General features: G+C 30.0%; 1 protein-coding gene across 1 annotated transcript in view; it reads right to left on the bottom strand.

The window, feature by feature from the left end:
• Positions 1-2137: 2137 nt before the first annotated feature.
• The window catches only part of LOC123012883 (protein vestigial), a 37043-nt gene continuing 21533 nt past the window's right edge, over positions 2138-17647 (bottom strand). The window contains exons 3-5 of the mRNA XM_044411074.1: positions 17268-17435; positions 8053-8382; positions 2138-2375 (exon numbers count right to left, since the gene is read on the bottom strand). Coding sequence (XP_044267009.1) covers positions 2326-2375; positions 8053-8382; positions 17268-17435 — 548 coding nt within the window. The 3' untranslated portion in view covers positions 2138-2325. The remainder of the gene's footprint in view (positions 2376-8052; positions 8383-17267; positions 17436-17647) is intronic.

Genomic DNA, 17647 nt, shown 5'->3' with positions numbered 1-17647 from the left:
CTCGAGTTCTAAAATAGCTGACTTTTTTAAGTAATTGTGTGTAAATTCGAACAACAGCCTTCTTTAGATGATACGTACAAAAATAGACATTTCACCTAATCTCTTCAGATTTGTAAGCTGACTTTGTTTCATTGCTTTAGACTTTTTACTAAACAATCCTGTCTATCTTCCAAATCAGATAACTCGAAATAAAAAAATAAGATTAATCGCGATTACAATTAACACAGAGACACATGATAGGAAGAGAGAAGGAGAAATAAGGATCAAATGAGGCGGCAAGTTAAACGAACTAATAAAGATAAAAACAAACACCGACACCTGCTGAATTTTAAGAGTCGCTTTTAAACCGAACTGCTTTTTCCGTTCCGTTGGTATAGATAATGTCCGCTTCAGCGTTGTTACAATTACTAATTGATACCGATTGAGATTCTGTAAAACGGTTTTACTCGGAAAAGTGGACAACACGCGCCAACTTATCTGATTGAGGTTTTTAACGGCGCCACTGGACCGCAACCCCATGGTCTTACATCATTCAAAGTGTCACATGGGCAAGTCATTAATCATTTCTGAATGTTTTCCTCAGTTTTATTATTTAAACACCTGCGTTGCACTGTGTAATTAGCAATAAAACATTGTTTTATTTTGCCCTCCACTAATACAGAGTATCCCAGGTACACAACTAGATTTTCCAAAAGGTCAAATGTTACAAATTTAATAACAAGAAAATTAAAACTCTAGTTTTATGTTTTTCGATTATTTTGGTAAAAAAAATGTTCGTACAAGTGATTTAGGTCAAAATTTAATATCATCACTTCAAAAGTAGTAGCAGATTTTATCGAAAAATCTTTCTTTGCCACTGGTCATGTTTTCTCTTCAATTACTCGTTTCTGGGACATTGATTTTTAGTGGAATAACCTGTACGAATTTTTGATAATTTTACAAGAGTTTAAGCAGTTAGTACTTTTTGAATCAATAAAAAACATTAAGTTATTTTTTATGTTGGGCCTAAAAGAAGAAAAAAACTACTACTTAATTATGTTCCATTCTGAAAAAATTACTGAAAATTGTATTTCAAGACGATGATCCTGAAACTCATGACAGAATACCACTCTTTACCTAATTTCTCGTCTTCTAAACATCTGCAAAATCACATGTGTGTATTTGACATTGATAAATTTTAATGATCTAATAAATCATTAATGTGGCAAGTTTTAAATTATTTGAAATCTTGAAAAAAAAATTGTTTCGGTTTTAGCCGCAAAAAAATTGCATTTTTATAAATTTAAAAATTATAAAAAACATTGCATAATATTAAATTTATGATTTTTTGATTGCTATTAAAATTAATAAAAAAATACACGTTTGACACCCATTCTTATCAAAGATATTATGAATAAAACAGTGCAACAATTTCAGTCTCATTAAGGACAGTTTCCAACACCAGTATCACCTTGTAAAATAATTTTTTATAGTCAAGTTTATACTTTCTTAAAACCAAATTTGTGTTCCGATAAATAAGCAACGGCATTTTGAAACTTATTCTAATTGATTTTTTATTACCCTTTTAGGCGGCTTTTAATATAACATAAATTCTTATTAATTAGTATAAACTAATAGGCCAGTGCGTAGATTACTGAAATTCTATTATAGTTTAACCAATTAAAAAGCCATTCCTTACACAGATGTGGAGGTAAGGATTTTTGGTGTTTCACAACAGTTTGTGATGAAAAAAAAACAATATAAAATATTCGCCGACTCTTATTGAGTGGGTAATGAAAGTAATTAGATTTAGCTTTCTCAATAGTTATTCCTTATCAAGTCCCGTCGGTTAATTATTGTATAATAATGCAAAATTTCTGCCATACCAACCCATGATTTATGAGCCAAACACGAAATAGTAAAATACAGGAATGGGAATAAGGATAAGGCAATTATACCCCTGAATATTCATGTAAGCTTAGATACAGCAATAATTTTCGAACTATAAACAATAAATAATAATTCCACTTGTCATACCTACCATTCCAGGCAGTAAAATTACACTTGCCATTTTATCACGTAAATAATAATTGCACCTCGTGGTGAAGCGAGATGTCGCTGACGGACGGTTGAATGAATAAAAGCCATAAATTTTATTTAATAATTTTAATACTTAACATCAGATTTGCGTTACACAATGATCTGATTTAATAAGGAACATTTATTTGAAATAAACGTTTCAAGTATGCAACTGTCTGTGAGGAAAAACTTAGTTTTTAAATAAGAGAGTTTGTACTTTTTATATTACACTTAGAATCACGTTTCACTTAACTAGAATCGATTGTCTCAGAACCAATACAGATCCTTGGAGGAGTCCTGGACTTGCGCTTCTAGACCTGAAACAAAAAATTCAATTTCAAATCTGACGGAATTTGCGGTTGCTACCAAAAAATGTGACCGTATTAATTAAAAAAAACCTTTGAATATTTTCATGACTTTCGCTCAAATGGATTTTAAATTTTCATTAAAAAAATTCCAAACATTTTTCTCAATTTATTTTACTGAAAAAAACAGAAATTTACTTCGACATAGGAGTGGTCGAAATTGCATTAAAAACATACAGCTACTCAAAGCAAAATTGTTGTTTTTCTTATCACATAATCTTGTCAGGTTTAATACTTTACACCTCAGTGAATAGAATAATTCTGCAAATTGTTATGGTTTGTAACATGTTCTAAAAGATTTTTATAAATAATTTCGACATTTTACTAATTACAATAAGCCTACAAAGTGCCTGATAATTACAGTCTCTAGTGCTGAAGCAAGTTGAGATGTTATCTGTTGACAGTATAAAATTGTTACTTGCTACTATCTAGGTACAATTCGCAACAGAATAAAATAAAGGTAATTTGTAAAAAGATTTCTGTTAATTCAAAGCTAAGAACTACATACAACTTGAGGTTTTTACTTCACACGTGTAATGTGTGAATAATAATTAAGATTGAGAATATTAAGTGCGTTTATTTTTTTAGTAAGAACTGCTAGAGAGTCTCTTTAAACTAGAAGTTTTATTCTACTATGTCATTAATTTATTAATGTGAAATTCAAAGTAGTAAAAAACTGAAAGATTTAAGTATCAATCTGATACTTAAAATAGAATATAAAAAAACATACCTATCTAAAAAAAATGTTTAGGAATAATAATAAATGTTGCACAGTTTGATCACTTCTAATAATTAAAACCCTGTATGAAAAATATTAAAATTGTATACAGGGTGCGCCAGAACTTGCGCCCCAGAGAAAAATTTCAGGTAAGATAAGATACCAGGAACATGGAAAAAATGTTTAAAAAATCCTTTCTGTCAAAACATTTTGACATTTGACATTTTTTTATGACTATTTAATGATACTGTTATTCTTGTATATGTTTTTTTTACAATTATTTAGTAAAGGTACAAAAATTTTGCCAATAAAAGCCACAAATAACATTGAACAGTGTTACAATTTAGGATATAGCTTCCTTGTTTTCTCTTATAATAGGCTGCAGCAAAAAAACTTGGAAAATTATTTTTCCAACAGAAATAAATAGAGTCAAAGTGCAAAATTTAAACTCTCATAACATTGAAATTTTATAGATAAAATTTTTTTCCATGTTCCTGGTATCGTACCTTATTTTTCTCTGGGGAGCGAGTTCTGGCGCACTCTGTAGACCACAATAAAACAAAACCTTGTTTACAAAGGGACAAAAATCGACTTTTCCACTATTAATTTTAAAATTAGGAACGTAATTCAAATTGCAAAAAAGAGAGCAACTAATTTTTGTTCAGAGTTTCTTTCTAAAATTTTAACTTGTATAAAAACAACGTCTGCATATTCTAAAACCCAATGCTTTGCTTCGGAATATAAATCATTCTCTCTGTACTGAAAATTTGAGTTTTGACGGTTTTGATATGGTCCTACGACTATACTTGTAAACTTTTGAAATCGTTTGTCATCACAAAAAAATATTTAAAAGGTTTTTTCTTCAAGAGTTGTTTGAGATTACACTTTTTACTTTTATTCAAATGTTTTTTGTCCAACATGAACAGTTTCTTTACAGGCATATTATTTGTTGCAAAACTTATTCTTTCAGTTTTTGCTAGTTTTTTTATCTTGGTAAGATTGTTTTTAATTTAACTTTTTGAAAGATCTACTACATTGTGAACCTCCTTTTTTTTGCTTAATATGAATTTTCGGTTATGAACTGACCTGACCTTACTTGAGTTCACATTATTTCAGTATTTAAAAAAAAAAACTGAAACGTTTCGTTATGTAATAATTAATGACACCCTTGCCATGTCAACTAGCCAAAAACTCTAAACATACAAAAAACACCCTTCTGCCTACAAGTATTTGTTTGAAAATAAACACAATCTTTAAAAAGCCATCCTAGCCATTGAAACCCCTCCATAATTAGCAACCATTAGACAGACCACAAAAAGCGTTTGTTTCCCCTATAACACGTGACGTTCGTCGATCACGCGACCCCAATAACACCCCATTGCGATTTCCTCGAATCCGACGGCGGTTATATCTCGTACTCTATCTCGATGTCTGCTATGTGTAATCGTTGTGCTGCCATATTGAAGCGGCGATGCGGAGAATGGCAATTAGAGGCGTCGGCGGAATCCACCCAAGAGGGGTGAGGGGAAGGACGATGGGTTGGTCAGTGGCTGCTCTGGATTGGCCACCGTTGGTCAAACGAGTTATTGATCTCTTCTGCCCGACAAACCGACGGCTCTTCTCCTCAGATACGTGCTGTGCTGCTCCTGCTGCCTGCACTGCACGTCGTTTTGTTGGACTGATGCCAGCAGGATTTAGGAGATATTTTGCAGGAATTGAAGTTTGGTCGAAAGCAGGAAACTCGATATGTGGGTGTTGGAGTTTGCGTTTAATTTAGTTGGAGTAGGCACTTTAGAGTAGATCATTTGAAGCAAACATAGTTTTGCTACTTTTCCAATTCTGGATCATTTTCATTATAATTTAACAAAACACATATTTATGCAAATTGAAAATACTAAAATCACAATATTTTGACAGAAATTCACAGTTTTTTGCTTTGCTTGCAATATACAGAATACAGGTTGTCTCACCTGAAACTCCCCAGACTATACTTCTCTACTACTTCTACTGTATATCAAAATAAAGTAAAAGCTTTTATTTTTGCAGTGATTGTAAATTACTTTTTTCACTACTAGCTGTAAAAGATACCATTATTTAGTTTGTCGAGAGGTTGTCAAGTTGTTTTTCTCTCCTAGTAGTCAATAATCATTTTCATTATAGACCAAGGGCTCTAATGTATTAGAGGTGGGTAAATGCCGATGTTGGAGTTTATTACATTGATACAATTATTTCTAGAATATTATTATTATTATTAAAAACTATTATCATCACAACTACTAACGGAAGTATTTCTAGATGAAATTAGTGCAAAATCAAATAAAAAAGACTTAAATTTCGTCATTAAAACAGGATAACCCCAACTCTAATTTTGAGATTGTCCAGCAACAAATGGGTTTACATATTTCTTGTTAAAATACTACGAGTATCAATAGTGAAGCAAATTTTAACAGTTTTTCCCTTTTCTTTGCAGTTTCTTTGTTATTTTAACAAATATTTATATTATAAAGTTAGAAAATTTCTTTAATAGTTGCAGAAGTATAAAAGTGACATAACCTCATTTATGATAAGAAAATAATACCTACCTACTTTCAACCTAAGTTAATAACTCAGGTAAGGAATAAATTACTGTAGGTAATATACATAGTGAAATAACAAAAATAGTAGTTTTAAATTACGACATGTTACGTCTGAGGCAACATGAACATTAAGTAGGGTTATATTTTCACGGTTGTATTTCTGAGTAATAAATGTGCTAGTAGTGAAAAAAAATGTTATATAACACACAGTAGATAAGATTTTTATAGCCTCGCATTTATACGAGTATTATTTATAAACAGCTCGGCTATAAAAAGTCTCTTCTCTACTTTGTGTTATAATATACTATTATTATTTATTATTAAAAAGTTCCTTGTCATTTAAAATATATTTTGTAATATCAAATCTGGATTTTAGGCAAAAAATCTCATGTCCAGAAATTTTTCGATGGGTCGAATTCAAATAATGTTTTAGAAGAAACAAATGCGTTACACTTTTTTTCAGTAAAGTTAAGTCAAAAAACAGTGTCACTGATCTGTAAGCATAAGCATGACAAATATGTCTTGCATGTGGAAAAACTAAAAAAAAAATTAAAAATGTTGCCTTATTTTGCAAATTGCTTTTACCTACTGTAAGTTTATGATTTACTTTATAATGAACCAAACAGATCCATAACTTATTTAATTTGTCCCTCTATAAACCCATAGAATATTTTCTACAGGTACTCAGGATTTTTTCATTTTAAATGTTAGGTTTATATAAAAATAATTAATTAAAATATAAAAATTGATATAAAAAAATTGCGTGCTTTAAATAAATTTTTGTTTCTATGTTAGTGGAATTTTATTTTTAAAACGCCCAGCAAAATAAAAATGTTAAAAAAATGAATTTAATCTTTTGAATTTTCTTTATTTTTGAAAAATTCTAAAAAGTACAGATTAACTTTTGAAATAAGTTTGTAGACGTTTGTACTATCTGTTAAAATGCTCTACGGCGAGTAGTTCTCGAGATATCAAGCTAAATTTTAGCGTTTCTCAATGTGCACATTTTATGTAAAAATGCTCGAGAAATTCTTTCGTGCAAACCGTTTTCACACAGAAAGAGTTGTTCTTAAACTTAATTTTTTTACAATTTCATTTAAGAGTAAAAAAAATAATCGCTTCTGTATCCAAAACTACAACTCCGATTGATTCCAATTTTTTGCTATTCGATACATAATTAAAAATTGATTGGGAAAGTTTTATTTTACTGTGAGAATTATAATTTTCAAGAAAAATGCCTTCAAAACTTGATTTTTGACTTTTTTCTGGACAAAAGTTTATTGAAGCCTTTTATTATTTTCTAAAACTTTAGAACTTGTGAATGTAGGTAGCTGAGTGGAGAGCAATAAAAATAAAACATAATTTTTTGATAAAATTAAAAAAAAATAATTCCTTCTCAATCATACATTAAATTTCAAACTCTACTCCTTTTTCCTATAATCAATATTAAATCGCAGACAAAAAGTTGTTAATTTGTTTTAAGAAATTTGGGAGTTAGAACAGCTTAGATTTTAAAAAGTTGCTTTTATCCATATGTCAAAATATTAGATATTTGAAGTTTGAAAAATAGTGACAGGATATTTTTTTATAAATTTAAAAAACTCCATCGGTGTTTTTCATCTTCTCTAAATACAAGATGTTCCATAAACGCAAACCAACTATTAATTATAATACTTAGTTCGATTACAATAAACAAAACTAAAAGAATATTTGATTCTTTCGTTTTTGGTTTATACAAATAAGGTAGGTATTGTTCATTTTTTTCAAATAAAAATTTAGAATTTTTTTAATTACTGTACCTAGTAGATATAGGTAGTTTTATTAAAGGACTTAGCTACATATCTACCGCACTTATAATGTATTGTAAAAATAGGGACTAAATGTGCCTGTAAAAATTCAGTATATCTTTGAACTTCAAAATATAGCATACCTAAATATAATAATACGAGTACCATAGTTTATACTTATTTTGCTTATTATCCAGATGAGCTCCTTAATAAAAATGAAATACAGATTTGTCAACAAGAAATTACCACCCAGAATTTGAACTTTTAGGAAAATTATGTTTTTCATGTTGTTTGTAACTAGAATTTTCAGAAGTAGTTTTGTATGCCTAAGGTTGGTTACCCCTTGTAGTTGACGGTTGACGTTTTCTGTCAGCCTGCTAATTAAATTATACATACAAGCTGACAGGTGACTTAACCTAAATTTTGACACTAGTTACGATATCCTTTGTTTGTCACCAGAAACCAACCTAACTAAATTTATGGCAACCTATTCACAAATATCCCTAAATCCTAGGGATTGTTGATACGACAATATGATTAATGCACACCTGACATAGTAGGATAAGAAGAGTAGGGCGAATCTATAGACGGATGTTGCCAATCCATTGCTTTACAAGGTGCATGCGACCCCATATGCAGCCTGGATCCCGGAAGCAAAAGACCGCCATATTGAGCGGCCATATTGTGATGATGATAATCGTGCACAGCTCTGTGATGTTGACTGTATTGGTACCAAGCATCGCCCGGATGGTAATGTTCCGAATAAAGATCGGCCGCTGAAGCCCCATGATGCCCCGGCCCGCCGCCACTGACCCCACTGTAATGTTGACTATCCCAAAAAGAAGGCGGGAAATTTCGAGCAGACATCGGCGAACTTTCTGCAAAATAAACACATTATCCAATAAATAAAAAGCTTTTAAAATCGCAATAAATCACTCAAGGAGTTAATTGCGAATCGTATTCTTCACTTACACAATTCTGCCATTAAAACGGTAGACTAACACAATCAACGAAATTATTAATAAAATTCGTTGTTCCTATGTGGGTGATTTACGACCATATTATGTCACTACTGATACGGGGGTCGTAATATATGACTGGTCACGCGAATTTCAAACTATCGTGACGAAAGCGATATGTAGATTTGAATTTTTAACAGGATTCCCTAAATTTTAGTTGCTAGTCGACCAATTTTTATAATTGATGTTTATATCTTAATGCAAGGATTTTGTGGTCAAGAGGTGGAATTCTTAAACGACTGCATAAACTATTTAATTCATTAGACTGTAAAAATGTAGCGCGGTATCACAGTTTTGATCAAAAGTTTATTAACCAAACTCAAAGAAAAAAAATTTAAACACTTTACACCTAAACTTCTTTAACTTTGAACTCTATACTTTATAGTTCTATAGATTCTAAAAAAACACACAGCTACTTTTATTTGAAAAATACAAAAACAATTCTGTAAAATTGTTCAAGAATACAATAGAACGACAAAAGATTATTTAAAAAAATGTGTTTAAATATAATCGCTCTATTTAGATAACTTCACTCTTCCTGTGAAATATTTTATCTTCATTGTTCTTTTTCATGCTATTTGCTTTAATTAGTAGCCAAAAAACAAATCCACACCTCTACCAATTAACTCAAAGTGCTCTAAATTATAATAATAAAAGAATAATTAACATTTTCCTCAACACGTCTCTCATATACTATACCTACCTACTCGCCTAATTAAGGAAAAAGACTCTATTAAAGAAATAAATGATGTTACAAAAAAAAAAAAATTTGCATTACTGTCCAGAATTGAGCTTATACAGTGTCCCAGCGAGTTGAAAAAATCCATTAGTGACCTTTAAATGGTAAAATTAAAAAAAAATTGTATAGGACATTGATAGATACTAATCTAGTGCATCACCTAAAATTATTTGTAACCATACAGCATGTCCCAAAAATAAGTTACGATACAAATTTGTGTTTTTTAAATGAAACACCGTATGTTTCTTGGCATGTTTGGAAGTAGCCTTTGAAAACAATGTTTTTACGCTAAACTTTTATTAGTCTATTTAGCTTAATTTTAAAAATAAGAAGTTTTTTTTTGCACGTTTTAAAAATTTATTACACAAAAACTACGACAGCTATAACAATTTTTTTCTTACTTCTGCAAATAAGAAGTACAGAATTTAAAGCTGTAGCAATTTTTTAGTGTTTTGCATTTGTAAAGATTAATAAATTAAGAAGTTTCTTAAAAGTTAAATAACTTACAAAATTGAAATGAAACACCCTATTTTTTTAATTTTTCATCTAATAAATTGATAAATTGTCTATCTAAAAAAAATAAACTTTTAATGTCTAGAATTAATAAATGAAAAGATATATAACATTTAATATTAATTGTAGCAACCATAGTAATTCCACCACGGATCACTTGATTTATCCAGAGATTGTAAAAGTGGTTATAAGTACTGAAATTCGAATTATTTTATTGTAAAAATAAAGAACAATGGATTCAGTTTAACACAAATGTGATTATTAAGTGATATTTCTTCCATTTCTTGAGCAACTGTGCACTTTTTGGCTACTGAAACAATAGTAATTATTTTTTTTTATGTTTAAAATTAAATACCTTTTTAGTTATTGATTATAAACACTTAAAAGTAAATAATTTTAGTAAGACAATTTTCCCAATAAAAGCCACAAATTACATTGAACAGAGTTACAATTTAGGATACAGCTTCTTTGTTTTCTGTTGGAAAATTATTTTTCCAACAGAAATAATTAGAGTCAAAATACAAAATTTAAACTCTCATAACTTCGAAATTTTTATTGGTAGAATTTTTTAAACATTATTTCCATGTTTGTGGTATCTTATCTTCCATCGCAGTTTTATCTGGGGCGCACCCTGTATAATATGTTGTCTATTTCTTTTGCTCCTTCAGGCGGAAACAAATAAAATGGGCACCTTGTATTTACTAAGTAAATTATTGGTAGAAAACAATTAATGAATGTTTCAAAACTAATCAAGGTATACGTATACAGGGTGATTCAGCTTAAATTCAGTTAAATGACCCACCTGACCCCTCTTGGCAGACAACACATAAGACATTATTCACTTATTCCTTGATTCAAAATTAAATTTTCAAAATATCGAGAATCAAAGAACGATATTTTTCGATTCATGAAACTTTCAAAATTCGAATATGAATCATGGAATAATTGTTTTGTGTATTATAGGTTGTCTGCCAAGAGGGGTCTAATGGGTCATTTAAGCTGAATCACCCTGTATTGAAACAAAGAGTTTTCCGTAAAAACTTTCAAAAAAAAGTAGAAGCAATTTCTTAGCAAACTACCTAAAAATATGATCAATGTTCAGAACAACTTTTTTGTTTTTTTGCATTTTGTAATTTTTTTGATGTTTCAATGGCAATTTATGTCAAAAAAATTTATAACAATTACTACTGTTTAAACAGATTTCTTATAAAACAAATATAGTTTTCAAGAAAATATAAAACGATGCCAAAATAGAAAACGTATTTTAGAAGAAATTATTAGGTATTAGTGATTCTCATAAAAAAATCCTGCACTTTAATTTTAAAGTATTTAGCACAAACTTTTGTTTAAATTTAAAAAAATACAGGGCGCTCAAAAAGTGGCACACCAACTCAATAAAAGGTGATAGAGACATGCTTACATACACAGTGTGTCAGAACTCACGTCCCAGAGAAAAATTTTAAGTAAGATAAGATACCAGCAACATGGAAAAAATATTCAACAAGTTACAATTTAGCTTGGAAAATTATTTTTTCAACAGAAATAAATACGAGTCAAAGTGTACTTTCATAACATCGAAATTTTTTTAGACAGAATTTTTTTATGTACGTATTCAAAAAAAATGGATGTGGCAACGTTAATGGATTTTTTCAACTCGCTGGGACACCCTGTATTTTATAATAGTTGGTAATAAACTCCATATCCTTTTAACATTTATCTAAATATTATGTTGTTGCATTTCTCTAATAAAACCAAGATTTTCAATCAAGTCTAATGTGAAGGAATAAAAATTTATGTTCGATCAGAAGCATCACATAAAATGTAGAATTTGTAAGTGTTGTGACAGCGTCACGAGCGTCGTTGGGACGGCCGGGGGGCTCTCGGGGCTTGTAATTAATAGGTGGAGAAGAGTTGAGCTATTTCGTCAGCGAGAGACCGAACGGCGGCGACATTTATCACCAGAACTTGTCCGAGTGTGGGAATCGGGAGTCCAGCCGGCGAATTCAAAGGATAATCGACAATATAAAACTAAAGTTAACATTCAGAAATAAAAAATAATCAGATACCATTTTATATAAATCACGGCGCGGCGAAGAGAGTCAACATTCTGGCTGGGTTCTTTTTGCTTTTTCTATCTTTCTTCTACCACAGAGACAGGTTTGTCTCACCAAAGGCTCTGATCGAATGTGTTGCCGATAAAAGGATCTTTATCGATGGCTAACTTTACCGCTCCGGAGGAATTCGGTGACAGTGGCCTTAATTGGGCCAAATTTGTTGCGTTTTGAGACACCGGCCGAAGACTAACCGCTCTTCGAGAACGGAGACTTGCGTATCAATAATGTCATAAAATGTTTGCGCATTTTCTGAATTCCGAAACTCCAATATGGCAGCCAGTTCTACCACCTTTAGGAATACTTTCCCCACGACTAAAGTCTATATTTTTTTAAAAATGTATAACATCAGTCTTCACCACAAGCTAATTTTTGATGAAAAACGTTGGTAGAAATTACGATGATTTCCGTTGAAAAAACGACTTTCCTTGCATATCATTAGTGTTGTGTTTCAAAAATAAAACAGTTTGTTCAAATATTTTATCTATTGGAATGGAAATAGAGTGCGATAAGAATATTTTAGATACTTTGCATTGATTTAATGCTTTTGTGCCACAAGGAATTCAAAGTAGTTGCAAAATTTCATATTCAAAATATTTGTTTTGATGCAATTTACTAGCGATATCGAAATAAACAATAGTAACATTAATTTTAGCAAAAATTCTCGAATAGTTTCCGAATTAATTAACGTCAACGAGTAGCACCCCTCCCAACATATCTTCATCGTTCTCTCCACTTCAGTTTTCCTCAAATAAAGTGATTGATGATGATCCGTTTTATTCACTCAACCTTTCCAAGGAAAGCTTTGTTCCTGTTAGCAATTTCCTCAATTAAGCTAAACTAGAATGCATGTCTGTTAGCCATGGAGAAACAGATTTAATACCGTGATTACAAGTGTAATAGTAATGGGCAAAATATATAATGTCGTCGCTAGACAATATACACCTAAATTCTATCTTAATTGCAAAATTAAAGCAATAGCACTATTTTTTTAAGTAGTAGAATTTCACCATCGACGAATTTCTCTTATTTCAGAGATTCAGATTCTAACTCAGTAGAAAGAAGTTCATTTCTCCTTTGATTTTGGACTTTATCTCTGCATTTTAAGTACCATCACATTGGCGGTTTTATTTATTTGACAACTATATGTCACTTCGACAAATAAGTTAAAGAAAAAAAATGTGTGAGAAAAACATAATTTTGATAAATATCAACTCAAAAAAAACTTTAGCTTTAAAATAAAAAACAAAGTTATTTTTAACAAAAACTATCATTATTTAATTAATAAATTAATTGTCAAAGTGACATTTAGTTGTCGAATAAATAAAACCGACAATGTGATAGCAGAGATAAAGTCCAAAATCAAAAGAAAAATTAACTTTTTTTTTCACTGAATCAAAATAATGAAGTTTGAATTACAGATTTGCTCGTTTCAAGCGAAGCGAAAAATGTTTCTCCTTTGCAGTTTTGGCATAAATTGCCAAAAAAAAAGTAAAAAAAAAATTTCCTCTATTTCAAAAAATTTTTTTGTTTATTATGTACAACGTGACCAAAAAGTACTTATGGAACCAAGCTTTTTTTTAATATTTGCCTTTAGAAAATGATAATAAAAATTAAAGTGCTTTTTTTTATGTTTTGCAATTATTTTTAAAGGGTAACTTACCTATATGAAATTTTTTATCGATAAAATGTGAATAAAACATATAAAATTGTAATCCTTAGATGAGCGGCAAAATTATGGTATACAGTCCTATTAAAACTAAAAATATTTTGTTTTGACAATGCTTGAACAGATCAATTTTCTTTTTAAAAAAGACACAATTTTCAACTTGATTTAAAATTCAATAGATCTTTTAATTGTCGAAATAACAGCCTTAACGACTGTCGAGGTGTCTAGTCCTTGCATCAAAAATACGCAAATTTAATTTTTGAAAAAAGGAGAACAAAAATAGATAGAAAATCACTTTTGCATAAAAACAGTTTTTTTTTTCTGTAAAACGTTTACGTGACACCAAAAAATTGACGAATGACACTGCATCTTGTTAACTTTTATATGATTTTAATAAATGGAATACCAAATAAACATTATTCGGTACTATTTTAGTATTTTGTTTCTGATTATAATAATTAATAAATTATTACTATTTGTATAGTCACGATAAAAAATCATTACCAAAATAAATAAAAAAATAAATATAATATTTTTTTTTTTGTTTTCTTCTCTGACATTAGAAATATTTTTTTCTAAGGATTAAAAAAATAATGCGGTAACGTGTAAAAAAGTAAAAACGTTGTAGAAACAAGAAATAATTAAGTTGAAGTGTTTCTGAAAATAAATTGCTTTGATGTTAATTTATTTAAACTAGATTAAAATAATAAAATAAGCATCTATACGGTTTTTTCTAAACCCAATGATTATTATTTTTTCATTAATTTGATATTTTTTTCTTTGATAAAAAACATACTTACTTGATTACTAAAACTAGTCGTAATAAATACCTAATGTGATAAAATTAGGAATTTAGTAAATTAAAAAAATAGATAGGTACCTACTCTATAAAATACAAGTAAAAAAATTTTGTGTTTAAACCGCTAATCCTATTAATTATATCCAGCGACTTTTATAGCTGTCATAAATCCAAATATTATTTTTATCCACCCTGTATTTTTAAATATGGACTTGATTTAGAGATTACGTCGCACGAATGTTTGGGTCCTCTCATAACCAGAAGTTGAAAAAACGACAACATCGGCCTTGTAAACAAACTTACAAGTTTTGTGTTGTAGCCGAAATGGATAAAGATGATGGATAAGATTGTAATTTAGGAAGAATGTGAACAATTACATGCAATTATGTCCGAGTCAACACAGATGAAATCTGCGGGTGGTCCCACCAAAATACGAAATTTCTTTATTAATAAGTGGCGATTTGAAATTCTAATCAGGAATGCAAAAGTAAGAAGTGTGAGATGTCTTGTAAACACCTAGGAAATCCTTTGTTGAGTCAGAGTCAAAAATAGTCAAAAATGTGAAAATCCATATACATTTGTATTCAATTAGTGATCACATTAAAAGGCGAACGATGCGGTACGTTTTGAAGCATCCGAATGACATAACAATTTTGTGGCTAGTTAAAATTCTTAGAACTCTTAATTTATTATTGAGAAATGTGGTCGGGACAAGAAGAAGAGACTTGCCGGCGATGGTGTTGTCCATCTAAGCCAAACACCCCGCATTGGGACCCTTGATAGCCATCTCCTGTGCTACGACCGAATATTTTTTAATTCGGATGGATTTATGAAAGTAATTACGGTAGTGAAATGACATAAATTACGGATGATTTATCGAAGGCCTCTTTTTCTTGTTTAGACATCCGTGCTTGCCCCTCGTTATTAATGGCTCTCTTAAAATGTCTCAGATTTTGTCTCAGCTTGCGATTAAACGCTAAAATCATTAATTGTTGTGTCGGCGAGGTCGCTTCTTTTTCGCGCAATTTTCTGAAGAACAGGTGATGGGTGGTGTATCTTACAGGATTTAAAAGCAGCTGTGCACAAGACTTAAATCATTTTCACGATAAGTGGGGTAATTATGGACTGTTGTTAGTTATGGATGTCACTTTGATGCTTAGTTATGGGGCTCGATTTACACACAAATTGTTTGTAATTAAAAAAATAATAAAGGAATAAGTTTTCATAAATGTCGGATTACACACATTTGGGAAGGAAGGTGACATTTTTTAATTGGTTTAACACCTTCATATTTTGGAAAATTTTTAAAACTAATACATAAATGACAATTTTTGTCCGAGTTTGTTGCGTCTCAATATTTTTTTTGGTACAAAAATGAAAATAAAGTAAAAGTAAAAAAGTTTTGTTTCTTCAAACAAACAAAAAATTTTAATAAATTTTTTGGTGCCTGTAATTCCTCGAAAAATAATCGTATCTAGATTTCAAAAAAACCATTTTGAAGCTACGTTTCAAGTTTTAAGATCTTTTGGCAAATTTTTTTTCTCGCGCAATTCGAAGAAATAGCGCGTGAAAAAAATCTAAATTTTTATGTTCTTGTTTTTGGTCCACAAACGTGGAGATTTTTTTTAGTTAAGTCAATGCAAAAGCCGGATAGTATGTTCGTTTACCTTTGATACGCTTTTGTCACGTGAATTGGTCGCTGAGATTTCTGACTTTAAATAAAAATCCTTTTTTTTTCTCGCACTATATTACTTAAGATTGCGTGAAAACCGTAGCACAGAAAAAAATATTTGGCAAAAGATCTCAAAACTACAGACTTAAAGCTTCAAAATGGTTTTTTTCTAGTCTAGATACGATTATTTTTCGATGAATTACAGACACCAAAAAATTTTGGAAAATTTTTTGTTCCTTTATAATTTTTTGGAGTAGTGTATGTGTTGTACACAGTCCCAAATTTTAAAGCCAGTGCAAAAATAAATGTTTCTAATTGATTAAAAAAATATTTTCTAGTGCATACGATAGAGGATTATATAAGCTTCAATTTAATGCTTTAATGTTATTCAAAATTTTTCAGTGAAACCCTAAAAACCTAATTTGAAAAAAAAATTATTAATTGGAATCTTTTCTATGTGATTTTTTGTAATGGTAACTGTAAAAATTGAATAATGATAAATTTTGAGTAATAAATGTCATTGCGGACCTTTTTCTTTTGTCAAGAAATTCTGGCTTGATCACTAATTACCGCAAACCCCCACATAAATAATTCCAAATTTTAGATTTTCAATATTAAAATGTTAATTATTTAAAACCTATCAACTTGACCATTATTCTATTTTCACAAATACCACAATAAAAATCAAAGAAATTTATCATGTAGAAAATATTCCAGTTAATTGATTTTTTTTCTCCAAATTTAATTTTTAAGGTCTCACTGCTATACGCTTAAAAAATACAATATTAAAACATCAAATTAAAGTGTATTTAATCCTCTAACGTTTACACTATAAAAATTCTTTTTTAATGAATTAGAAACATTTATTTTTCCTCCGGCCCTAAAACTTAAAACACCCTGTACATACGAGTATTTATTTCTTAAGGTGATCCACAATTTTTGGTATCTCTATATCGTGTTAAAAAAAATTTTCTACATTAAGGTAGAAACAGTAAAAATTTCTTCAAATTTTTCAGAAATTTATTTTTTTTGAAACTGTAATTTACTTTACAAACGATTTCAATTAATGACATATGAATCCCGAAAAGTACTACTTTACTGACTTTTTGGTTGCGAACAATTTCATTAAAGATTCAAGTCTAATAAGATTTAATACCTCTTCAATCCATATTTTACAATTTTCAGTTTCATAAGTTGAAAAACCTGTAATAATTTTCTTTCAGCAGTAAAAACTAACTAACCTTTCGTGTGCGTTGACGTTTTATCTAAAGCTCTGGAAAAATGTTCATCGACTACAGACGCAGCATCGCCTTGGTAATGGGTGAAGACAACACAGTTTGCCGAAACGTATTGAGCACGTGAACTTCCGGCTTCTTGGGAGTCATCATCGTCGATCCCGTGTTGAGGATCTGCAAGCAAAAGAAAAAACTCCTTGACATAAAAAAAATGTTATTATTAGTTGAAACATTTTGTGGTCTGGGGATTTTTATGTGGCAGCGAATAGAATTTTAATTAACCTGCATAATTGTTGTGCTAGGTGGAGCAGAGAGTAATTCAACGGCTCACCCACCAAGATACAGATATTTTCAATCGCAATAAGTTTTAAATAAAATAACGAAAA

This window comes from Tribolium madens, unplaced genomic scaffold (assembly GCF_015345945.1).
Source record: "Tribolium madens isolate multiple individuals breed KSU strain unplaced genomic scaffold, Tmad_KSU_1.1 Scaffold_96;HRSCAF=242;Tcas5.2_LG5, whole genome shotgun sequence".
Taxonomy (NCBI): domain Eukaryota; kingdom Metazoa; phylum Arthropoda; class Insecta; order Coleoptera; family Tenebrionidae; genus Tribolium; species Tribolium madens.
Note: the sequence above shows the minus strand (reverse complement) of the source record. Positions and strands in the feature narration are given on the sequence as shown.